The sequence below is a fragment of the Amblyraja radiata genome, chromosome 19, assembly GCF_010909765.2.
Source record: "Amblyraja radiata isolate CabotCenter1 chromosome 19, sAmbRad1.1.pri, whole genome shotgun sequence".
In the NCBI taxonomy this organism is placed as follows: Eukaryota; Metazoa; Chordata; class Chondrichthyes; order Rajiformes; family Rajidae; genus Amblyraja; species Amblyraja radiata.
The window spans coordinates 5,505,463-5,533,272 of NC_045974.1; the positions used below are offsets into that span (position 1 = coordinate 5,505,463).

Consider the following 27,810-nt stretch of genomic DNA (forward strand, 5'->3'; position numbering starts at 1 on the left):
TACCCCCTCCCTCTCTCCCGCTACCCCCCCTCCCTCTCTGCACTTCTCTCTCTCTCTCTCTCTCTCTCTCTACCCCTCTCTTAAACCTGTGGTGGATTCTTGCGTTGGGGGAGCAGCACTTGGTCCAGTATAGAAAATATAAAGGGGAAGACTAGAGCATATGGAATTGATCTCACTAGTGCAGAGAATGTAGAGAGGAGGTGTAATGTAGGAGCCCTAAATAGCGAGGTATTCAGACAAAAGAGATGGAAAGACATTTTCACTGATGGAATAACCAAGAACCACATGACAAAAAAGGTTACTGGCAAAATAATCAAAGGCAACATGAATTTTTTTTTTTTTAATGCAGAATATCAAGGCTGCATTGCCTGACAAAGAGATAGAAACAAATTCAATCTTGGCTTTCAAGAGTAAATTGAAAGAAAATGAAATTCCAGGGAAAGGACAGGAAAAGGGACAATGTACTTCACTTGCAGAGACCCAGCAAGCATTGGAAGGGACCAATGTTTGTATTCAAATGTGTTAGATTTCTATGAATTCTATGATTCTATCTATGCAAGCATCAAATGTTAAGTATTTTAATTGTGTCCATCCAACCTCTTAAGCTTTAAAATTCCTAACAATCTTAACAGCATCGACAAGAGATACTGCTATTTTATAACACAACAAATTGTATATTTTGATTCTCATCGTCAATCTCAGTGGCATGCAATGGAGGTGGGAGATGGGAGGGGGAATGGGGAAGAGTAAAAACGAAGTGGGGAACCCATCAGGCATTCATCCGCTGAGCTTGTATGTCAATAAGAACTGGATATTTTGGAGTAGATAATGGGTGAAGATAGAAGACACCTTTATTTGAATTATTTACTTAAGTACTCACATGCCACTTTACACTAATCAGCAGGTCAGTAGTTACCATTAAATCTGCAAGGGATGTCCTGGTTGCAGGCCTGTAAAACTGTTTGTGATAATTGGGCCTGTCCGTCAGGACGGACAGGAAGTTAACACTTAACAGGAAACTGAAAGTTTTTACTTTCCAAAGTACAGTACAAATTATTTTTCTTACTCTTTTTCGCTGTTAATTCAAACTATTATGGCAACAATATTGTGGAGATATTTTTACTTGAATCACTTGACATCCTGTGCCCTTATATGATGTCTGTACCATTTGAAAGCAAAAAAAAGGAAATATGAGACAAGCGAGTACAACCCAAGATGATCATCACTAATCTAAACTTGTATGGAGAGACAATGATTTAACTTGATATTATTATGGTTAAGTACAGTAAGCTTTACTTGAACTGATTTTTGATCATATTACCCTAATCTAATATTTAGTTGAGAGCAAATATGGCAGCAAAGTTGATTAAAATAACTCCTGTGAACATATCCTAGCCAAGGCCAAGCAGGATTCAACTCATTCTCTTGACAAATACTTAGTTTTTTTTACCAGTATGGATCTCTCCTCAACCTAATGTCGTTAGATTCTATCCCATGTTATCCATCTTGAAAACTGTTTTGATCCCCACTCAAAGGTTCTGTTAATATCAGAAATTTAGTTCTGAATTAAGATAAATAATATGATTTACATTATTAGAGTGATACTATCAATCTGCATGCCTTGGTATCTTTTGTTCTCAGTCACATTGTGGAAAGATGCAGCCTTAAGTAGCGGTGTTTCATTGCCAAGGACATTTCTTTATCTTTTCATAATTACATTCTGTGGTCTCTGTATTTAAAATTTACCCTCAGTCTTCAAATCTCTTACCTGCATTCTGCTCAGTTGTCTCCATTTTGTGGCCACAACATTTTACCCTGGACATATTTTACCTTGGACAAGAACCCATAACTACAGGCTGAAAGACAACAACTTTGGTTTCAGTTTACATTTCATTTAAGAGGCAGTAATTGAAAATTAATCCTGCACTCTTCCCCAAAGTAATTCAAGTTGGTTAAAAAAACCCTCCAATTAACCCACCACTGCATATTTTCTTAATATTTTCATAGAATGTGTTGACAGATCAAAGTGTTTGCAAGATTGGAAGTAGGATATAATAATAATAATACTTTAAATATTTTTATTTAACCATTCAATGGACATTTCTGCAAGATGATCTTTTTTATGAGACAACTTCAGTCTGACCCTCAATACTTCCCCTTGAATTGCATATATTTTGTTTGTTTTCTATGAATAACTACTCACATGTTTGAGTTAGATGTATAACATTCAGAGCCATGTCCTTTAGATATACATATAACAAGTTTATGCAACTCCCATATTTCAACTTCACTGTCTCAATGCATGAATTGAAGTTGAAAATAAGAGGTCAGTGAATGCATCCAAGTTTCCCAAAGCTGTTCTACAAATATGCTATGATCAGCTTCAGTTATTAAGTTACATTTTACAGCTAATTCAGAGTTATTTGTACATAAGCATTAAGAACTTCATTCCATACATTTTTAAAGAAACATTATCTTCATTATCAAGAACATTGATCAGACTCACCATCTGGTTATGACGGATCAGGAATTTAAAAAGATCAAAGTCTAATTTTTATTCAATGTTATTTAACTGCTTCTTAAATAACAAAAAAAAATGTTGAAACAGAAAGGCTCCAGAACAAAACCATTGGAAAATTAGCCTTTTTGAACCACATAAGTAAAAATAGAATGAGGTAGCAGAATGTTCATTATTTTTACATTATTGGAACACAAATTATAGTTTGGAAGTATTTATGTCCAAAAATGCAAACTCTAGATTAAAAAAAACTCAAAAAGTTCCTGAAAAATTGATGCAACTTTGAGAAAAGACAAACCCATGTCTGCCAACTATCATTGGACTTGCTATCACTACTGTGCACACTAATATGATACAACTATTTCAAGTTATTTAGGTCAATCTGAAATCTGTGTCTTAAATCTAAATGAAACAAACTTTGAGGGCATGAAGTCAGCTGTGGGAGACTGGGAAAATACATAAAAAAGGTAGGCAGTTAGCAAGCAATGACTAACATTTGAAGAATAATTTGTTGTTTATAAGATAAAGATATATCTCTTTGAGGCAAAAAAGAACAACAGGAAAAGTGGTCCACCCAAAACTTTCAAGCAAAATTAAAGACAGCATAAGATCAAAGCAAAAGGCATAATGGCGCAGAAAGTAAGCAAGCATGAGGATTGGAAACATTAAGAAATTAGCAAACGAGGACCACTAAGGAAAGGATTAGCAAGTTACAAGAGTAGGCTAGCAAGAAATATAAGCAGATTGGATGAGCTTCTGAAGAATTTTGAAAAAGAAAAGTTTGCCAAAATTTGATGCAGGTTTATGTTGAAACAGGATACATGATATTAAGAAATAAGGAAATGGAATTCAGAGAGAAATTAAACAAATAGTTTGTGCCTCATTTCAAGGAAGAATCCATGGTAAATCTAGATACAGTGGAAGAGCACAGATCTAGTTGGAACTGAAAGTGTTTACATTTGTGCAAAAAAATCATCATGGAGAAAATAATGGGATTGAAAAGGTGAGAAATTGTGAGGATCCAATGAACTTCATCCATGAGGTGGCTGAACTCTAGATCAGTCAGCTGACCAACAGTACTGGGGAAAATGTTGAATCAATTAGTACAGAAATATCAACTGATCTTATGAAACACAACAATAACCTTGGACAAACTCAATATGTATTTAAGAAAGATGAATCATGTTGAACAAATCTGCTGTAATTCTACTTCGAGGAATAGATATGGCTGAATTAGTTATTGCAGTGTATTTGGGTTTTCAAAAGGCCTTTGACAAAATGTCACACAAGATAGAATTAAATATGAAAATGTAAGATTACCTTTAAGGGTGAAAGCCAATGGAGCCCTGGATGTCATGGGATAAAAAGGGTTGGATAAGGAGCAAAACAAAAGGAAGCATTCTGCAGGTTTAGGAAACTAAAATCAGGGAAGGCCTGTCAAGAATATAACAAGAGTAAGGAAATGCTTAAAAACAAAATCAGGAAGGTAAAGAAAAGTCACAAAACATCACTGGCAGATAAGATTAGGTAAATCCAAAGGTGTTTTTAAAGTATATCAAGGACCATCTGTAAAAAGTGTGGGCCCCTTAGGTACAATGTGGGCAATCTGTGAAACCAGAAGATTTTGGTGAAGTCCTAAGTGAATACTTTTCATTAGCATTCACAAAGAAATGGACTTTGCAGATGTAGAACTTAGCGAAGAGGAACGTTTAAGCCTGAAATAGGCTTAAAGGTGGCTAAATCGCTGGGGTTAGGTGAGATTTACCTCAGGCTGCTATAGGGAAGGAAGGGTTACTTGGCCTCTGGCTGAAAATTTTTAATTTTCACTGCCGACAAGCAAGTTAACAGATGACTGGAGGACAGCAAATGCAGCAGCTCTTTTCAAGAAAGAAAACAGAGAAAAGCCTGAAAATAACAGATCTGTGTTCAGAGGAAACTGTGTATTGAAGAAAATTCTTAATGATCATTGGAAATACAAGGAGTAATCAGAGCATGTCTATGTCAAAGCAGATCTTGTCTGTCCAATCTGATTGAATTCTATGAAGAGGTAACAGTGTGTATTCATGAGGACCTTGCAATGCAGGTAGTTCTGCTCTAACTGTTTCCATATTATGAATTGGGTATAATGTGAGTGATTAATTAGAAAACACTACTTGCAGACTGAATTGGGTAGAAAACTATTTTGATTTGGAAATACAGAAACACTTAACATTTAAGTTGGAAATCTTTGGGACACATGGCTTCACAGGTGTTTGTAATTGCTCAGGTGTGTTTAAATGCCTCCTTCATGCAGGTATTAGAGAGCTCTCAGCCCCTAGTCTTTCCTCCAGTCTATCCATCACGTTTGGAAACTTTTATTGCTGTTTATCAACATGAGAGCCAAAGTTGTGCCAATGAAAGTCAACAAAGCAATTATGAGACTGAGAAACAAAAATAAAACTGTTAGAGACATCAGCCAAACCGTAGCCTTACCAAAATCAACTGTTTGGAACATCATTAAAAAGAGAGCACTGGTGAGCTTACTAATCGCAAAGGGACTGGCAGGCCAAGGAAGACCCCCACAGCTGATGACAGAAGAATTCTCTCTGTAATAGAGAAAAATCCCCAAACACCTTTCCGACAGATCAGAAACACTCTTCAGGAGTCAGGTGTGGATTTGTCAATGACCACTGTCTGCCGATGACTTCATGAACAGAAATTACAGAGGCTACACTGCAAGATGCAAACTACTGGTTAGCTGCAAAAATAGGATGGCCAAGAAAGTTTGCCAAGAAATACTTAGAGGAGCAACCACAGCTCTGGAAAAAGGTCTTGTGGACAGATGAAAAGAAGATTAACTTATATCAGAGTGATGGCTTGAGCAAAGTATGGAGGAGAAAAGGAACTGCACAAGCATACCACTTAATCTGTGAAATACGGTGGTGGGGGTGTTATGGCCTGGCATGTATGGCTGCTGAAGGTACTGGCTCACTTATCTTCATTGATGATGGTATTAGCATAATGAATCCTGAAGTGTACAGATACATCCAATCTGCTCAAGTTCAAACAAATGGCTCAAAACACATTGGCCGGTAGTTCCTTCTACAGCAAGACAATGATCCCAAACATCTTGCTAAAGCAACAAAGGAGTTTTTCAAAGCTAAAAAAAAGGTCAATTCTTGAGTGGCCAAGTCAATCACCTGATCTGAACCCTATTGAGCATGCCTTTTATATGCTAAAGAGAAAACTGAAGTGGACTAGCCCCCAAACCAAGCATAAGATAAAGATGGCTGCAAAACAGGCCTGGCAGAGCATCACCAGAGAAGACACCCAGCAACTGGTGATGTCCATGAATCGCAGACTTCAAGCAGTCATTGCATGCAAAGGATATGCAACAAAATACTAAACACGACTACTTTCATTTACATGACACTGCTTTGTCCCAAACATTATGGTGCCCTGAAATGGGGGGATTATGTATAAACTGATGTAATTTCTACATAGTGAAACCAAAATGTATAAAAATGGCCTTTATTAAAATCGGACAATGAGCACTTTAACCACATGCGATTTTTACTATTACAAATCTCAAATTGTGGAGTACAGAGGCAAATAAATAAATGATGGGTCTTTGTCCCAAACATTAGGAGGGCACTGTATGATGAATGTTACTTTATACATAGCACACACAGACTGCCAGTTTTTAAGCATTTCTGAAGACATTATTTTGAAACAAATCAGACAAAAAAAAGTGCAGTTGCACGATGATGTCAATGCCCATTTAAAGGGCAAGTCAGAGTTCACAAAGGTACAAAATATTACCTTTATAGAAACCTTTCTGAAGCATTTGTATTTGGCCCTCTGGGCATGGACGCAAGTATTGAAATGTTTATTGAGAAAACAGAAGAACATATTTCATAGATTATTTTACTGCCTACTATTAATGAACTGCAAACAACATTTTTTAAACTATTTTTTCATTTGCATGAGGAACAATTAAGCGGTCAGCGACTTGGCATGACGAGATATTAATACTACAGTAGTGAACTTGCACCATGACTTGGAGATTACAAACACATGTTTTGTGTCAATTAAGAAATTAATCTTGTTAAATAATGCAGCTGACACCAGCTATTGCTGTCGACTGCATTCCAGTCCAATCTTTCACTCTGGATGGCAGGCTTCTAGTGTTCTATGTAAAAGGTCAATAAAGAGATTTAATAAATTATATATCATTTTGTATTCCATTACATCAATTACAGTCAATGTAATTAATTGCATGGTGGTGTGTATTTCTTCAAATAGAAAAGTCAAAAGAATACCTAATTTGATAAATGAAAGTCATTCAGTTAGACCACAATTTGAAAGAATGAGATTTCATAATATTCTGGTTTAATTAAAATTAATTTTAATATGTAATTATTGCTATGAGATGGCACTGATATTTAATGTTTGGAATGCTTGTCCTTAAATTCATAACAAAGTTTTCCTGGAAATTTGCCAAGTAGACTCGAAAGTGGGCTAATTACGTAGATGACGACTAAAAAGAAAAGCAAATCACATTTTAAATAGTCATGAGATAAACTGACTCGGCATCTCAATGCCAGGCAAAATGTATTATTTTCTCACAAAACATTTCAATATTTAAGCTTTCAGAAACGTTTCATTATTAAAACAATTGAATTTCAGCCTAATTTCACTGTGCATTCACTTCGATATCTTTAAGACGCAACGCTCCTTTGACTGAATTTTGTTACTCGCCGATGCATTGTAGTTTCAGGATAGTCAAAATAAATGTAATATATCATTTTAAATGAAATTTTGAAAATGGTACAATCATATTTGCTCTTTCCTTCCTTCAATTTTGATCTCTTAAACTGTGTATTGCGTTTTCCTTGTAGTAGCAGTGACAGAACTATTACTAGACTTACTACCTTTATTAAAACTGTGCGCACACCACCTTTGTCATAACTTCCACCCTACTCTCAAATTCATTTAGACCATCTCTGATACTTCTTCCATTATCTTCAATTTGGATTTGGTCTGATACACGAGTCTCAATACACTTGTAAATGGATGCACAGATGGACTCACTTTGACACAGAATCACATCAGGAGACTGAATAAGTAAGGAAATATTTTGAGTGAAGTCTTTGAGAAAGAGAGAGATCCAGACAGATATTTCAGGAGGGAATTACAGAATTTTAGATGGTTGCCAACTAAAGCCACAAAAGCCTATAATGAAAATTGGTTAAAACTAAGAGGCCAAAATAGTAGGACTGCAAAGATCTGGAAAGGTTACAACATTTAAGGAAGACCTGATGGACAAGACAAAGGAATAATTTAAAAACAATGAAGAGAATTTTTAAATCAAGCTTTTAACACCAATTGAAAACTTGGGTGCAGATACAAGTAGCTGCAGATGCCAGATTTAAAATAAGTGTTGGAGCAGCTAAACAGCTCCAACACTTATTCTCTGGAGGCTATGATGTTTCAGGTCAGGACTCTTCAGAAATGAAGAAGGTTTCTGAGGCATAGTGTCACTGTGTGGTATTACGAATACCGCTGTATCTTAATTGGTACATGTGACAATAAAAGACCTTTGAAGCCTTTGAAACATCCTCCAGAGATGCCCCCTGACCCGTTGAGTTACTCCAACACGTGGTGCAAACTTGAGAGACTTGATTTTACACGTTATGATGCAGAATCTGAATTTTAGAAAGTTTATGGAGGATGCATGGCAAAGAACATAGGATTTAAGATTCTTACTGAAAAACCACAGGATGTGATGGCATCCTTCCGAAAGAGATAGGTTGATTACTGTATTCACCCACAAACAATAGAAGAGCACTGGTAAATTAAGATGATCATTCTAAATTCAGATTTTCCCGGGTACTCTGGGTTGAGTAACATCAGTTGCCCTCCACCTGGTGGTTGATTTGTATATACTATATAATAATATTGTATATTATTTGCCTCTGTACTCCACAATTTGAGATTTGTAATAGAAAAAAAAATCACATGTAGTTAAAGTGCACATTGTCAGATTTTATTAAAGGGTATTTTTATACATTTTGGTTTCATCATGTAGAAATTACAGCTGTGTTTATACATAGTCCACCAATTTCAGGGCATTGTAATGTTTGGGACACATGGCTTCACTGGTGTCTGTAATTCCTCGGGTGTGTTTAATTGCCTCCTTAATGCAGGTATAAGAGAGCTCTCAGCACCTAGTCTTTCCTCCAGTCTTTCAATCACATTTGGAAACTTTTATTGCTGTTTATCAACATGAGAATCAAAGTTGTGCCAATGAAAGTCAAAGAAGCCATTTTGAGACTGAGAAACAAGAATAAAACTGTGAGAGACATCAGCCAGACCTTAGATTTACCAAAATCAACTGTTTGGAACATCATTAACAAGAAAGAGAGCACTGGTGAGCTTACTAATCGCAAAGGGACTGGCAGGCCAAGGAAGACCTCCACAGCTGAAGACAGAAGAATTCTCTCTATAATTGAAAAAAAATCCCCAAACACCTGTCCGACAGATCAGAAACAGTCTTCAGGTCAGGTGTGGATTTGTCAAGGACCACTGTCCGCAGAAGACTTCATGAACAGAAATACAGAGGTGACACTGCATGATGCAAACCACTGGTTAGTTTCAAAAATCGGATGGCCAGGTTACAATTTGCCAAAAAATATTTAAAAGAGCAACCACAGTTCAGGAAAAAGGACTTGCGGACAGATGAGATGAAGATTAACTTATATCAGAGTGATGGCAAGAGCAAAGTATGGAGGAGAGAAGGAACTGCCCAAGATCCAAAGCATACCACCTCATCTGTGAAACATGGTGGAGAGGGTGTGTTGGCCTGGGCATGCATGGCTGCTGAAGGTACTGGCTCACTTATCTTCATTGATGATACAATTGCTGATGATATTAGCATAATGAATTCTGAAGTGTATAGACACATCATATCTGCTCAAGTTAAAAAAAATGCCTCAAAACTTATTGGTCAGCGGTTCATTCTACAGCTAGACAATGATCCCAATCATACTGCCAAAACCACAAAGGAGTTTTTCAAAGCTAAAAAATGGTCAATTCTTGACTGGCCGTCAATCACCCGATCTGAACCCAATTGAATATGCCTTTTATATGCTGAAGACTATGTATAAAAACTGCTGTAATTTCTACATGGTGAAACCAAAATGAAAATCTGACAATGTGCACTTTAACCACATGTGATTTTTGCTATTACAAATCTCAAATTGTGGAGTACAGAGGCAAATAAATAAATGATGGGTCTTTGTCCCAAACATTATGGAGGGCACTGTACATTACTCAAAATTGGAATCCAGGGGTGCAGTATTAGTTTATTTCATCTGATCCACCAATAGACTGTTACCAAGTAGGCTATGCTGGACAAAACTGCGTCGGATGCTGGCAATAAATAAATAAATAAATATTCTATTAACAAACAGCTGCAAAAGGGTTAAATACAAAACCATGTCTCACACACCCTTCAATAACTTTCAATCTGAGCCCCCATTTCTCCCTTTCCATTCGCCCATTCCCTTCCGCTAATATTCCTTGCTCTGGTTTCACATTTCATGCCTCTTCTGTCCTCATCTCACACCTTTTGTCTTTTCATCCAAGGCCTGTGTCCAACCATCTGCCGATCAAGCCTCACTTGCTTGACTTTGTCCAACCCCCACAGTTTTATCCAACTGCTGCCGCACTACAATCAATCTGAAGGGTCGCAACCCAAAATGTCACCTATCTATCTTCTGCGGAGATGCTGCCTGAGCTGCTGAGTAACACCCCCCTCACTAGGCGCCTTTAAAAAAAAAAGTTTGTTACAAACTTATTTGAAGACTGGCACACATAAAACCTTCATTTTTAACTGATCAAACCCATTGACTTACACAACTAATCACAAGAAATGTATTCATAATACTATACATTGGTATAGAATTTCCCATTCTACCTGGTGATGATCACCTTGTATTAGTGAATGGCTTTATTATTGAATATAAATTTTCATAACAGAATAAGTACAGTAACAAAGAACCAAATTCCATTGTGAAAATATTGCAACCAAAGTAATTCACAGATGGCATTGATTGCACTCATGTACAGCATGATCTGACTTAATTGCTCACAAAGATGGTGTCACTGTATCTCTACCTTTCATTGTACACGTAACCATAATAAGCTAATACCATTTTTAAAGGGGATCATGACAGAAGCCTCCTCGTGACGATCCCCGGAAACGATGACACGATGCACTCTGTGATGCTTCGGGCGACCAATTCTGTCAACAGGTTGGACGACAGAAGCCAACAGCGAGCTATACGTCGTCAGACACATGAGCGAGCGAACCATTTTAAAATCAGTGTGTAACACCATTACAATCAAAATAATAATAATAATAATAATAAATTTATTTGTAGAGCACGTTTAAAAACAACTCACGTTGACCAAAGTGCTTCACATCAGTGCAGGTACTAATTTGATACATACAGCGGTAGACAGACCTAATAATACATAGATAAACTGTTTATAGTGCCCCATCAGAGGGGCTCAAAAACACTTGGAAGTAGAAATAGGTTTTGAGTCGTGATTTAAAGGAGTTGATGGTGGGAGCAGTTCTGATGAGGAGCGGGATGCTATTCCACAGTCTAGGTGCTGCAACTGCAAAAGTGCGGTCACTCCTGAGCTTAAACCTAGACCGCGGGATAGTCAGTAGCCCCAAGTCAGCCGACCTGAGGGACCTGGAGGTAGAATGGTTGGTTAGAAGATCTTTGATATAAGGGGGGGGGGGGGGGGGGGGGCCACCCCGTAAGGGCTTTGTAAAGGAATAAGAGGAGCTTGAAGTTGATTCTATACCGTACTGGGAGCCAGTGGAGAGAGGCCAGGATCGGGGTGATGTGGTTCCTTTTACGGGTACCCGTCAGGAGTCTCGCTGTGGCGTTTTGGACCAATTGCAGACGGGACAGGGATGATTGGCTGATGCCAATGTGAAGGGAGTTGCAGTAGTCAAGGCGGGAAATAATGGGCTCAATTAAATAGTAGTTAAGTACCTTTAAAAATATTTGCAGCTATTTTCTTTTGCATTGCATGAGATTGAAGAAAATATCAGAGCAACAATGGAATTTTGCAAATACCATGGCAAATACTGTTGTCGTTTATGTAAAGCAGCAAAGTGTGAAGCACAGTAGCTCAATGTTTGCACCTTGGCATTAACTATTGTGAACTATTATTATCGTAACTTTCATGATTGTACCATTTGCGTATTATAATTTAAAAAAAAGTTATATTAATCAGTATCTGCAGTCATCTAGTTAATAAAACAACAATATTAATGCAAAACTAAGCCATCAAATATCATTAGCTGATAAATTGGAATTTTGAAGTACAACAACATTTTGGAAGAGTTTGCATTTTGACTATTATAACCATTTTTACTCTTTTATCAACCTGTACGTACATTAAATGAGGTCAAGAAATAACTTTCAACTAAACTTTCAAATTCTTCTGAGCCCTATAAGATAAAGAGAGTGTGACAGAGCTACACAGTGCTGGCATAATTTAATGAGCATCGAACCTTCAAAGTCAGGCAATTCTGATTCTAATCATTACTGACAAGTTACATCAAATATCAAGAGCTTCTGAACCTTATTAGACAAGAGAAGAAAACAAAAGGCCAGAGTATTCTAATCTTACAAAGAATCTTATGAAGGATAAATAGTAGAAGTTCAGGCAGGCAGCAGACCACCTGCAGTAAGGTCACGTTAAAAGAGACTTCAGAGGATATGCTGTCAACAACAACCAACAGCAAAGATCATTTAATAAGGCAGACCAGAGAAATGCTACTATGTTGAACAAATGAAAATTAAGTAATCAAGATGCAGGACACATGCATTAACTGATGATAAATGGATGCAGAAATTATTCTGGACATTTGGCGAACCAAAGTGCTCAAAGAAATCACTCAAGGCATTTATCACTAAGGCATGACTTTGAGTATGTTCGACTCAATATGAAATGCCTTGAAAGTATTCAGTCATAATTTATGATAAGTTAACTCGCACATTTTACAAGGTTTAGCAGCAGTAATATCAACAGTATTGTGAATAAATATATTTTGATGATACATTCCATTTTCACTTTGTCACAGTTTCAAAACATTGCATTAAATTACAACTTTCCGGGAGGAAATAACCCCAGATTTTACTATTTTCATATAATTTAGACTCGAGTAGGTACTGTTACGTTGATGACAAAAATATTTACAATTGTATTTCACCCATTTTTGCAGTGCAAAGTGGATGTATATTTTGTGAAATCATTGTTGTAAATAAAATATGATAATTGCCAAATTGGGTCATCTTTGATTTAAAAAATTGCTGTTGTGGTTTTCTTCCATTAAGTGCATTAAACGTCACTTTGTACATTCACGAATGCAGTTGTTGATTGAGCTCGCAAATGTAGTCTCATTGCACCCTGTCAACAACAAACTACGTCAATGCTGCTGAAGTGGTTACTCTGTGGCAGGCATAAAGGCTACCATAGACATAAGGATGATAGACACAAAATGCTGGAGTAACTCAACGAGCCAGACAGCATCTCTGGAGAAAAGGAATGGGTGACGTTTCGGGTCGAGACATCACCTATTCCTTTTCTCCAGAGATGCTGTATGACCTGCTGTGTTAATCCAGCTTTTTGTGTCTATTTTCAGTTTAAACCAGAATCTGCAGTTTCTTCCTACATAGGAATGAGAAAATGGGGGAAAGGGGGTGAAATGATAGAAGTACAGAAAATGGCACTGCAAGATGGATGGAGAAAATGGAGGTGGAGAAGGGTTAGGGTCAGTTTAATGGGACCTCATCCATCCCCACCTTGCTATCTGTCATGACTATCTGCAAAGTAATGGATGGTGTAAATAACATTTGGGAGTCAGAGAAAATAGTAAGATTAAACGAGAACTTACCAGTTCGAAGTTTGATCTGTATTTTATGAGGAGTTACGATGAGGGATTACGTGAAGAACCCGTCCAGCACGCATGCGCGACATACTTCAAAGCAGCGGTGTGGAATCACAGAAGACAATAATTGAAATAAACATAGTAAAGAAAAGGAGAACTTAAATACCAGTTGATCTCTATAATTGAGGGTAGGAGCGGAGGGCACGTAATCCCTCATCGTAACTCCTCATAAAATACAGATCAAACTTCGAACTGTTAGTTCTCATTTAATCTTACTATTTGACTTCGGAGTCACGTGAGTGACTACGTGAAGATTTTAAAGCTCTGTGATTTCAAACCGTGTAACAGTTCATACTTCACTTGCTGCCGAAGTCATTCGAGGGAGGAAGTATGTTATCGTAATCAACCATGAATCTGTTTGTTAAACAATAATGGTGTTATTAACAATAACAAGATCAAAATGCTTCCCCGGGCTTAAATTATATATTTGCAGATTCTAATACTTTTTCTGCAAACAATACAGGTTCTGCCAGTGGCTTGTTATAAAAGTTTGGAACGTATACTCCCTAGACCACCCCGCTGTAGCCAGGATGTGGTCCATAGGCACGTCCATCCTCTTAGTCACCAATGTGGATGCTGCCCTGGTGGAGTAAGATTTTTACACGTTAGTATTTACTCCAGCAACTCCCAGTACCTGCTTGAGCCACTTGAGATAGTATGGCTCGTCACCCGACCATGAGGTTTCTTGTGGCTGACCCATAAGGCTTTTTCTCTCCCTCGGGGATTTCTTATTGTGTCGATGTAATTCAATAAGTGGGTCATGACACATAACCGTGGTTCAGGTGGGTATGCCCGGAATTCCATGACTGGACCTGATGTTCCTGGTCTGCTCTGTTTGACCAGCCCCTGAATGGTAAATGTGACACGGTCTGGTGTTATAACCATGTTTGTCCAATCGTAGTAGATGGAGGAACTGGACTCTTTGTGCTGAGTAGGCTGTTCCAGGGTGAGGGACCTGGCTGGTGACCATCCCCTAAGGTACATCAGGACCACACTGACATCCCAGATTTGGGTGTACCTAGGTCTGGGGGATTAGAGTTGAATATGCCTCTCCTGAGTTTGATCACCAGCGGGTGGTACCCTATGGCCTGTTGTCCTGGTGCCTGAGTTAAGTAGGCTGACAGAGCACTTCTGGCTGTATTAATGGCGCTGTAGCTGTGTCCTTCATTGTGTTGAGGACCTGCCAGGAACTCCAGTACAGGTTTTGTTGTAGTTGAATATGTAGTTCCTGTATTTGAACAGTATCTTCCCACTTCTTGATGTTCGCCAAGTATGTTCCCTTGTGGATATGCGATGGGATGCTGTCATCGTGTCGATAGTGCTGTCTGACAATCCAGGCCCAGCAGTGGTCTTCCCAATTCTGCAACCCAGGCCCGGCAGAGGTCTTTTCAAATCTGCAACCCAGTAGTTTAATTTATCGTGGCATGGGTGGCTTATGCCTGATACTGGGTGAGTTGATAAGTCTGGGCTACTGGGAAAAATCATTAGGGTTTTAATGACCATGTCGAGGACCACTGGGAACCAAGACTGTGTAGGATTAGTCGGGTACTATCAAAATACCTGAAGCAGAGTCCATCTGTATTTTGCGTAGTATCCGACTGATGAGGCCGTAGTACCTGACTGATGAGGTAGAAAAGGGGAGAACATAGAGATTAGATTCCCCCCCCCAGTTCAGCGGGAATGTATCCATTGCCGCTGACTCAAAGTCTGGTTTCATGCGACAAACATCGGTACGTGGTGATTCAATTGGAATACAAGGAAATCGATATCTGGTATTCCATATTGCTTTGTAATTTCAGCAAATACTTTGGTTTAATATGTCTGTTTACAGTATTTAGCTCACCTGGTAGGTAAGTTGCTGATGGTCAAATATGTTTGACGACATACGGTTACCAATTGTTAAATAAATTGTCACATGATATCGATTTTATTCCGCCCAAGTGGTTTGGTATATGCCACCACTGTGATGTTGTTAATTTATAAACGAACATGCAAAATGGTGCACTACTGAACAATATGCTTTTACCCATAGAACGTACTCAAAATTTCCAACTAGGTTTTATGCCCAGTGTCTGTAGTGATGACGACTCCAGATTAGTCCATTTGCCACCTGTTCTGGGTATGGGTTATTTTGTTTAAACACTAGCACCTTAGCTCTAATGGAAAGGTTCAAGTTAAGTAGCTGGTAATGCTGCTACTAATTCCCAATTACTCTTGCCACTTTGTTGAATGGTTGGTCGATTGTTACCATTAATTGTTACAGGTTGTGCCATACACTGACTCTCCTTTTGGCAATGTTATAGATAAGTGGATAGAGTTAATTGAATACCAGATAGTCCATAGTTGTGGATGGTGTCAACGTAGATCTATCTGGATTGTATGACAGAGCCCAGCTAAATAAATTTTAGTAGCTAATACTGCTGATTTAGCTATTTCCATGGTTTTGTCTGTCGTTAATATCATAAAGACATGCCATGACGATATGTTCCTTAATAGTGTCAGGGCTGGTTTGAATTTCTTGGAAACAGTTTTGGCTCATATTTAGGCATTGTAAATAATTTATACTGCCATAGTTGCCCCATCCAGGTAAATTGTGGTATCTCCGAAGATCTTTTATGAATGGGTTCTGAATAGTATGCATCTTTTAAGTCGATGTCTACCATAAAGTATCCTAGGAAATCCACGGTTAGCAGTTACAAGTTTCCATAAAGTGTGTATACCTGGTGAAAATATTCAAGTGGTTAAGTCAATGATGGTGCGACATTCACCATCTTTGGGTTTTTTGGTACCAAAGGTTCATATTAGAGTTCTTTATGACCCCTTTGTATGTCTTCTCCAGTTAGCTAGTCCCTCATGTTCTTTTTTAGTGGGAGGGTAACCCTTTTGGGGTGCATGCTGAACTGATGGCAAGTTTCTTAATTCAATTTTTATCCTTGAATACTTTTGGTATATAACTACCAAGTGTCATAGTTCTTCATGCTTCCAAACCCAGGTGTGATTCCCCCCCCCCCCCGTTAGTACAAACCCTTCACCTTTTATTAGATGGTAGGAACCATATTCATCTGCCTTCACTGTTGTTTAGTGGTGTGTTCATTTCTTCGGTTTCTGGTTCCTTGTCTGTCGGGGTGGTGTTGTTGGGGGGTGGCGCATTTTCCATGGGGCCCGCTCTGGACCCTGGCCTGAAAAGGCTTACAGGGGCTGGCATGCGGGCCCCGAGCTTTCACCAGTACCATTAAGTAGACGCCTACTGGTGGACGCGTGGAGGTACTGCTGTCTGGTTTTGTGTGGTTTGCTCATTCCAGGCCCTGCCCTCATGATGCCGAATATCTTGGACACTTCGTCCAGTTTTTAGGCTTGGTTTGGTAACTTTGCCAGATAGCAGGATCTGTGGTTGTGAGGTCGGCGTTCTCACAGTCCTGTGAATTTTTTAGGTTAAGGGCAGGTTTTATGACTTCCTTCGAGAAGTTGTGGAGCATATTGTGTTGAACAGTAGGGTCAGGTGTTTTGCCATACTACCCTGCCCCTCTGGAATGAGCATGCGAAAATGATAGCCGACGTCAGGGGTATCAAATGCAATTTAAGATATTTGGGTTTTTAAAATGCCCTGCTCAATGTACCCCCAATAATGGTAGGCACTTTGAGTAAATGCAATTTTGGGGAGGCGTGATAAATCCAACGCCTCATGACTGCCTGTCTTGGAGATGTTTTTTGGAAAGACAGGTAGTAAGCTGGCCGTCAGTTTAGACTGAAAAGGCCATCTCGCTCGTGGTGTAGCCACATAGCGGTATCTCACACCCAGCAGCTCTTCCTGATCCTGTACCTCAAGCATACTCCCGATGTTGTTCAGCCAGTGACCCCTCTTCTTGACCAGCCTAGCCCTGGTCGCCATCGATCCCTCGATAAGGGAGATGGCCAGTGCTGTTAGTGCACTGGAGTGGGAGTGTTATGCTCCCTTGGCGAGCTTGCCCCAGCTCCTGAGGCAAGTCTCGCTGGAGTTTTTACTCCATGACCTTTCTCTAGGCTTAGAAAACAGACACTTACTCGCTCTCGGGCGGTAGTTTGAAGTTCCGGTTCCATCTTCCGTGTCTGTCTCCAGCCCGAGGTTTGGTTGCTGACTTTGCTCTAAAGGCTGCCTGCCGTTTTCGGGCGGCATTTCTGCGGTTCTCGGGCGGCGAGTCTCCTTGTCAGGAGTTGCAGGGATTACTGGCCGGTTTTGAATTTTCCTCCAGTCCGCTGCTGTTGGTCAGACAGCTGTTAGCGGACTGGGCATCAGCTCAGTACCCCGACTGTGGACCGCAGCGTGTGCGGTCCAGGTGCCACCTCTCCCCCCTCCACTGATGGAACGCTCCTTCCCTGGAGTCGAACGGGGGCCGTTTCCCCTCTGTGCTGCTTTGCTCCAGTTTCCCCTGGTGCACAAAGAGGAGCAAAGTTGTGAATTCGAACCTATGGGTAAGTACTTACCTAACGGTCCGTTCTTTCAAGCTTGTAGCGTGAGCGCCCGTGCTCCCGTTCGACGCTGTTGCATCTGCGTGAATGCTCATGTAGCGCATGCGTGCTGGACGGGTTCTTCACGTAGTCATTCGCGTGACTCCGAAGTAAAATAAATGTTATGCCCCAGAAGGACATTTTAATTCTCAAATTGATGTTCTGTATGGTGCTCTGTTTCAATGTAAGTTAATACAATAAAGGTGCGGTAGTAATTTTATCACTAAAGCCAGAAGTTTGCACACAAAATTTGCTATGTTATCATGAGCATAAAACAGTGGAGAAATGACCAAAGATGATCCAATTTCCGAATGAGTAGCAATTCAACCTGAAGTGGCGTTTAAGAGACTTTTCAATAGCTACATGGATCTGTGGGGAATGGAGGGATATGGAAAAGATGCAGGCAGATGAGATTAGTTTATCTTGGCATCATGCTTGGCACACATATTGGGTCTGAAGAAGGGTCTCGAACCGAAACGTCACCCATTCCTTCTCTACAGAAATGCTGCCTGTCCCGCTGAGTTACTCCAGCATTTTGTGTCCACCTTCGATTTAAACCAGCATCTGCAGTTCTTTCTTACACACACACATATTGGGGGCCGGGTGGAGGCTGTTTCTGTGCTGTTCTCTATATTGTTGTATTGTTCTCTATACTAAATATTTTGAAGCCTACGTGAATTTTTTGTGCAATTTACATGCAAAAATCTGCTGTAGTTTTTTTCTCTCTTCTAGTTTCTACACTTGTACTTCTTTGCAGAGCTTCAACATGAATTTGAGCAACAGGAAGCTGAACAGATATAAAAATTAAATTAAATTCAAGTCAAGAGCAGACCAATGTCATATGCACTGTTTTTTATCTGGTAAAATAATGTTACCTTAGGTCGTTAAAAGCTAGGCGGTCATCTAGAGCTCAACATACCATACCAAAACTAAAAATGTACACAGGACTGACCCTTCCAATTGCAGTTAAAGTCATTGGTAGTTGTTCAGCAACTTAATATCATTTGCCGAGTCTGAGAAAGGGCCCAGCAGAAGTACAACTCCAATGGCAAGGAGCCTCCTGTCCAAAAAACACTTACTGAAGCCTGATAAACTGTTATTTAAAAAAACTAAAACTAAATTGATAGCTCTTTAGAATTGCAAGTTGAAATTAATCAGAATACACAAGGTAAATCACATTTTTAGGGAGACCCGATGAACCAGGTTCAGTGCAGCTTAGTTTAGATATAATGTGTGGAAACAGGCCCTTCTGCCCACTGAGTCCACACAGACCAAGGACACTAAAGCCACCGAACACACACAATGGACAATTTATAATTATACCAAGCCAATTAACATACAACCCTGTGCATCTTTGGAGTGCAAGAGGAAACCGGAGATGCTGGAGAAAACCCATGCAGGCCACGGGGAGAACGTATAAACTCCATACAGGCACGCACCTGTAGTCAGGATCGAACCTGGGTCTCTGGCACTGTAAGGCAGCAACTTTACCGCTGCGCCACTGTGACGGTATACATCACAAAAAGATACAACTTGCAGGAGTGACTCAGCTGGTGAGGCAGCATCTCTGATGAGAACATGTACAGGTCATGTTTCGGGTTGGGGCCTTTCTTCAGACCCGAAACATCACTTATCCATGATCTCCAGAGATGCTACCAGATCAACTAAATTACTCCAGCACTGTGTATCCTTTTTTTGTAAACCAGCATCTGCAGCTCCTTGTTTCTACAAGTTGATGTGTATTTGTAGAAACAAGGAACTGCAGATGCTGGTTTACAAAAAAGGACACAAAGTGCTGGAGTGGTTTAGTAGATTAAGCGAATTGTGACAATTGCAGCAATGAAGACTGTATTACAGAGCTAAATGCAACAGCAGCCGAAACAGTTCTGAAAAACGTACAAATCTCACATTAATTCAATAACATGGAACATTGCTACGGTATATCTCGTCAATAACAATAGACAATGCTGAGTATTATTACATTAGTCATCCAGGGGAGCTCACATATCCTTGCGTTTCTCACTGATGCTCAATATAGATTCCCACAAGGCCTTTTTGGCCTAAACCATTGTACAGCATTAGCCAAATATGCACAAAGAAACTGAACACAGAGTAATAAATCCCTAGTGTCAAGGAATATGCACATTTATTTAGTATCTTACATTAATACCAATGTTTGCCGAGTACTTCAGCATACTCAATTCCTTACATAGTCCTCACGTGATGAAGTAGTCCATGTCTCCAGGTAGCAATACTATTGAGCAACGCCTGATTCATCATCACACTAACAAGAGAAACGTCCGGCCAAAGAACCTGGTTCAAAGATTCTGGTTCAAAATATGGTTCAAAGAAGGGATTTATAGTGGATCCACCAGAACCCCTGTGTCACAGAAGTTCACTCTTAAAGAAATTGCAAATCACTAGCCAAAAATTTGAGAAATAGAATAAAATTTGCTGTTACGTAAATTCTGGAAAAAACCCACAAAATCTACACTCATTCAACTCATTTCTCTACACATTCACAGCAGACACAGCTTTGCACGACGGAAAACAGAGATACGAACTAGGAAATTCCTAGTAGGAACACAACCTTTCCCCTCCTCGTAAAGGCAGGGTCTCTGTATCAACATTTTCAAGGGGCAACTAGAAAGTTAACATTGTATTCAGGCATCTTTCATATTTGCCAAACTTGTGACCTGAACTACCTAAAAAGGTAGAGGAACTGCTAGAAGTTTCGTTCATGTTTCAGACTGAAGATCTCAATGGGGTAAGGACAACAGCATATAACAGAGGAAAACAACAGAGATGGGGGAAGGTAGACCAAAACTGGAAGTTGAAAACTCTGAAGATACGTGTGACAGTGTTGTCCAAGAAGATTTTGAAATTATATTTGGTGTATGTTCACAAGCAAATTAATCAATAAGATAATCATTACAGAGCTTGTGTTGACATTTTGTTGATAAGAAGGAACTGACACGACAAACGGATGCTTCAAAATTAAAAGGGATGGAGCTTGCAGTAGAGTCATCCAATAATTTATAATCCAAGCTCTAAATGATGCAGGAAAATGTCTCGCAAAAACTGAGAAGGAATTATTTGCCTTGACCTTTGGATTGGAGAACTTTCACCAGAAAACCCATGGGAGAATTATTAATGCGCACAGTGATCAGTTGAGGTGTATAAAGTAGCTGTGAGGTAACTAAGATTGCTGGTAAAGAATCAGTCATACAATATAGAGAACGATTCAATACTCTTCAGGCAAAGACATGCAGGTTGATAGAAAAGATGCGGCTAACTGAATTTAACACAATAAACATGGTGAGACATATTCTAAACTCATACTATCAATTTGCACTTGCAATGATTTTTACTAGATAAGGTATAACGATGCATGCCTGAAGCCAACAATTCATACAGGATAGAAAGAGACTTGGGTCAACATTAGAGTGCGAGGCTGAACCTGTCCACAGACCGTACTTGTTATGTAAGGTGAAATATGTAATCATCTTCAGAAGAGAAAGGATAACTGTTCCACAACCACAGAGAAACAAAATGATCAAAGTGTTGGCTCCTAGCATGATTACTGCAGAAAAGTAATAGAAAATACCTACTGACCAGGATGAATGGGAAAACAGGGATTATATGCATAAATGCAAAACCCGAATACCTTTAGAAAGGATCCAACCTAAAAGGAAACACTTTTTTCTTGTCACATGCCAGACATCCTTGGGAAAAATGTCAGACCAGATTGGTTTATCTTAGATGAGAAAATACCATTCATGAGATACGTGGCAAAATTTTAAAAAGTGCACAGCGGTCGAACGGGATGTTTGGCTCATTTTTCAGCGTTCACTATTAAACAAAGGCTGTAACATTTGCATAAAATCACATGTAACATCGTTCTGTATATAATAATTGTTTCTTCAGTGCCATCAAGTCTGTACAACTGCAATTGAAACCATCTATCCACAATGTTTGTGGATAGTTTGTTTCAACACGAGGCTGAATTGAAAGAAAGGAATGATAATCATGCTTGCTGACGCTGTAAACTGTTTCATGAATAAATGATCTCTGTTTATAGTCTATACTACTGACTATTTCTTGTAGTTTAAGATGAATGAATATGATGTTGAAACACACCATTCAGGAAAAAATTGAAAAATACAATAAAACATAAGTTTACAAAATCTTTTGATATTGATTTCCTTTTATAAACTAAAATGTTCTACTTTCATTTATTACTGTCTAGCATGCTGCAGAGCACTCGAACCTTAGTCATTATCTTCAAGTACTTTCTCAGGTAGTACTGACAAAATTAGACTTCCAGTTTAGCTCACTCAGCAGTGATTCTAAATATAACCATATAACAATTACAGCACGGAAACAGGCCATCTCGACCCTTCTAGTCCGTGCCGAACACATAATCTCCCCTAGTCCCATATACCTGTGCTCAGACCATAACCCTCCATTCCTTTCCCATCCATATAACTATCCAATTTATTTTTAAATGATAAAAACGAACCTGCCTCCACCACCTTCACTGGAAGCTCATTCCACACAGCTACCACTCTCTGAGTAAAGAAGTTCCCCCTCATGTTACCCCTAAACTTCAGTCCCTTAATTCTCAAGTCATGTCCCCTTGTTTGAATCTTCCCTACTCTCAGTGGGAAAAGCTTTTCCACGTCAACTCTGTCTATCCCTCTCATCATTTTAAAAACCTCTATCAAGTCCCCCCTTAACCTTCTGCGCTCCAAAGAATAAAGCCCTAACTTGTTCAACCTTTCTCTGTAACTTAGTTGCTGAAACCCAGGCAACATTCTAGTAAATCTCCTCTGTACTCTCTCTATTTTGTTGACATCCTTCCTATAATTAGGCGACCAAAATTGTACACCATACTCCAGAATTGGCCTCACCAATGCCTTGTACAATTTTAACATTACATCCCAACTTCTATACTCAATGCTCTGATTTATAAAGGCCAGCACACCAAAAGCTTTCTTTACCACCCTAACTACATGAGATAAATCGAGAGAGATGCTCCTCCATAACTTCCAACAGTTGCATTACTGGGGCTGTAGCAAGGCCCATCTTCAAGTCCTTCATGACAATGCGGGTGACACAAGCAAAACAAGTGAGCAAGCCTGCTATATATTCAGAAACAGAATTAGAATATATTTCAGCCACATTGCTGCTCTAAAGGACATAAGTAACAAAATCAAGTGTTTGAACTGTGTGGGACAGGCAAAAGAAACATAGCTCATAACTGAAACAATGAATAAAATTGAGTGAACTTACTTCATTTCAAGGACTTCTTCGAGATGCTTCCGTCTCTCAGCGTGCAGGTTTGTGAGGTGAGCTTCTTTTTCTGCGAGGGAATGCTGGGTGGAGGACAGCTTAGTCTTCATCAGTTCCAGTTCGTGTTTCACTTTTTCCATCGCTGTCATTAACTCTTCCACCTACAAAGCCAAATGCGTAATGTTTATTTGAACAATAATAAAGTTTAGTATTCAAATTTAAAGCAAACTGTATGCAATTATTATAAGCATTCCACTATTTACAGTGCAATTACCGAACCAAAAAAAATAATTCCAATGCTTTCCTAAAGGTTGAGTTTATAAATGGACACAATGAATTATTCTACAGCGCAGAATAAGAATGGTTTGTGTCGATTGCTGATGTGTGTTCCAATTCAAAGGCACAGAATAAGAGATTAAAACATAAATAGAACAAGGTATTAGTGTACCTTGATAAAATAATTCAGACAGCATTTTCAATCTTTAACATAATCACATTATCTAATGCTATCACATAGAGCATAAAAAGTGGTGTCTTATCATCAGAATCACCATTATGAAATAATACACTTGTGCAACTGTCCTTTCTAATTGCAGTTATTAACTACTTGTATTGCTTCAAATTGAGATGATGAAACCGAAAACAACTTTTCTCTGAATAAAAACTGCAGACGTTGAAGTCTGAAGCAGGGTCACAACCCAAAACATTGCCTATCTATATTCTCCAGAGATGCTGCCTAATATTTGTTTGTAGATTACATACACATTAATTGGCAATTTAATCTTTGAAAATGAGGAGCAATTGAGAAGATGCAAGTAAACAGAAATTACTTTAAACACAACCTTAAATGCACTAATTAGTAGGAGTAAGAAAGTTGAAAAGTAAGGAAAACAATTAAGGGAGAAATATTCAATTCAAATATCTGAACAATTCCAGTCTAACTGCTTCTCATCAGAAGGTGGGTTTAGATCCCCACATGCCTAACTTACAATTGGTCTTCTGGTGATGCCCAGTATTCAGGCAGAATATTTCAGCCCTTGCATTGGTGGATGGTCTCTGTGACTGGTGATCTAAATCGCAGCATTTAGACTACTGGAATTGTTCAGATATTTGAATTGAATATTACTCGGGTAATAAACTGCAGCATTTTTGTTCAATTTACTGCTTCAGTGTACAAAAAAGCAGGTTTCCACCTGTGAATTTCCATACAAGGCGCAGCAAGTCTTTGCTATGCCATGCATTCATATCAAACGCTAAAGAGAAACAGGTGATTTTTGGAAGTCAGGTGGGTGGGATGGCGGGGACAACAATAAGTAGAAATATCACTGATTGCTCTCTCACAGCTGATAGCTACAGGGCTAGATTGCAACAGCAAGAGGAAATGATATCAAGGCACAGACACAAATTAAAAAAATCAAACAATAACAGAAAATGTTGAAAATACTGCAAATTTTTTTTTTCATTCAAAATTTCAAAGTAGTTCCCCCCCCCCCAATGAAAATGAGAATAATATCTATGTGGTTTAAATTTTGCTGAGAGATCTAATGAGAGCCAGAGAGAAGAAAGGATTATAAATTTCACGGCTACACTTATGTTATAATGGAACTAATGTTGGCTGATTCTGTGTAATTGAATAATTACAGAAGTTGTGTCATTAAATGATATAATGAGTAAATTGATTCTTAGTCCAGACACGCTTGGAAGTCATGCCATCCTTCCATACCTGGTTATATTATAAACACCAACAGCAGCCACAATGAGATGTTGTTTCCCTCCATATTATACAGGAAGAAATCTGGGACTGTGGTTCAATGATTTGGTATAATTTGAAAATTATGAATATAGTTCACTGCACAATTATGACAATGTAAATGGCATTCATTGAACAGGTTTTCTGAATTAAGAATAACAAGTAAATTGTAATTTACTTCTCAAATATATCATGTAATAAAATATTCCACATATACTAAACAAGTATATGAGATTCTGCACAAATGCTGCTCAACAACTAGTATCACATATTGCAGCAATAAAAAGCAACAGTCTTTGAGATTGTACTGGGGTGAATAAACAGTAATATTGTACAACAAAACAACTACCAATAACCTGCCTGTAATAAATTAAACAAAGCAATATATATATATATATATATATTTCTGTTATCAGAGTACACTTGCACAGTAGTTACCAACAAGATCTATGATTGATAAATTGCGAGATTCGGTTGGTCTTATTACTTTGTAACTAGGCAATGGCAAATAATATTCAACAAACCGGTCTGAAAGTTAATATTTTACTGTAAAGTACTTTTCAACTTAACCACTGGCATTGCTTGGCATTTAAGGTCCTTTCTATCAAAATTCTAAAACTAGCAAAATCAATTGCTTCAGCAATCCTGACCAGTCAAACATCGCTGAATCTAGACCTTCGGCCATAAAAGAGTTAGAGCAGAGGAGTAGCTCATCTGTGTGTTTGTTCTGCCGTTCCCAACACTATGCAAAAATTGCTACTGACCAAATTGCAGAATGCAAATCATATTGCACACCAGTGAAAAGACTGCACTCTTCTGTAGTCACACACATGTAAACTGTTAAGCATACAAATCACAAATACAGTTACACCAAACGCGACCTCCCTACTGAATGTCCACTTCCTCGACAGAAGGAAAATCTCTATGTGTCGGGCTATGAAAGGATCACTCAGTTCCTACTTAGGCTAAAACATGACGGAACCCACATGGGTGGGATGGGTTCCCATGTGGGAAATGAAGGTGAGGAACCCATCAAATGAAGATTAGCAAGTATCAGCAATACATTTCCACACTGACACTTAGCACAATATCACCTTAATACCCCAATCTTAAAGCACTCTCTGACCTCAGTGCGGCAGGTAAGGATGGGAAAGATCAGAAAGAAGATTAAACCTCAACTGAAAATATTAAGAACGGATTTAGTTGGAATTGGCATCAAACTGAATGAATGTCAGGTGTACACATGCAGATATTCCCATTTTCCTTTCTACGGATTGCTCATTTGTTCAGTTTCATCAGACATGGGACAAAAGAACTGCAAGCACAATTTCTTCTTCAAATTTAAAGTCACTCGTCATAGCCCCACTCCAAGGCGCAAACATTTAATCCAGGACAGCCTTTCAGTATTGTACTGTGGTGGTGCCTTCCACGAGAGCGAAGGCCCACTTGCCTGAACAGATAGTTGTATAAGATGTATGGCATGAATTTAAGTAAAGCATCGGGTCGGATCCTGGGAAATACTGAGATTTTCATGCTACATTACTGCATTTAATCGCAGTATATATCAGCAAAATAGGGGTTTATGTGCCAATGAGAAAGGCATCAATTGGTGGGTGAATACCATACACAGTGTTGCAGTTACATTCAAATGTTGGACTCCTTGCAGCGTCCAGTTGTGAAGTAACATTTGTACTGAGGAATCTGTTTGATAAATCTATGTCAGGGTAAACCTGCTAAGGAAAGAGGAAGTACATTCATTTGAATGGAGAGTGTAGATGATATGTGCATGCACCTTTAACATAGTGACCTCACCACTACTAACCACTCCCCATATCACAAGTATAATTACAACCTCCCCACCCACTGATCTCTCTCTAGTTCCCGTGACAGACCACGTACAGCTAGTGCAGTAATGTATGTACAGTATGAATAAACTGGAGTAAAGTCACAGAGTGTTGGTGACTCTTCTTTACATGGTGTCATAAATCGTTCCCTTGCGCCTCCTGTTTATCGGTTTTGTTTTATTTCCTTTTGACCCAGTTCCCCGCTCCCTTTCTCCATTTCCTCGTTATGGCCACTTCTTGCCGCAAGCCCGATGTGCTTGTCTTCGATTCCGACATTGCCCATCGGTGGAATGTCTTTAGACGTGACTTCGACCACTATGTCACGATCGCTCATCCTGCCGCCACCCCTGAGGTCAAGGCTTCTCTGCTCCTCAACCTGGCTGGTCCCGATGCCCTGGAACGGTCTGACTCATTCGTCTATGCTGCGGGTGAAGATGCTCGGGACCCGGTATGTCTAGCGGCTAAGTTTACCGCGATGTGCGACATCCCCACTAACTGCATCTTAGAGCGTTTTAAAATGTTCGGGCGGCGTCAGAACCCAGGCGAATCCGTTGATAATTATGTCGCTGCGCTGCGACACCTAGCCAGGCGGTGCCGCCTTGACACGCTGACCCCCGATGAACTGACCCGGGACATTCTGGTTTATGGTCTACGTGATGAAAAGCTCAGGGCTGAACTTCTGCGCAAGCCCGACCTGTCTTTTGATGAGGCTCTACACGCCTCCCGTATGGCCGAGGCTGTCTCCTCGGCGGTGTCACCGGCTGATCATGACATTAACTTTGCCAGTGTTGCTGGTCGTCGGCGGAACACGGGCCCGCCACGACAACGGGGGCCCCCTGCACCCGGGGGGAGCAACCCACAGCGTTGCCCCAATTGCAACTTTGCCTCTCATCAATTT

General features: G+C 39.4%; 1 protein-coding gene across 5 annotated transcripts in view; it reads right to left on the reverse strand.

Annotated features, from left to right (window-relative positions):
• Positions 1–27,810, reverse strand: part of erc1 (ELKS/RAB6-interacting/CAST family member 1) — a 425,697-nt gene that overhangs the window by 264,664 nt on the left and 133,223 nt on the right. For all 5 annotated transcript variants that reach the window (XM_033037518.1, XM_033037519.1, XM_033037520.1 and 2 more), the window contains one exon: positions 23,319–23,479. In XM_033037518.1, the coding sequence (XP_032893409.1) occupies positions 23,319–23,479 (161 nt within the window). The remainder of the gene's footprint in view (positions 1–23,318; positions 23,480–27,810) is intronic.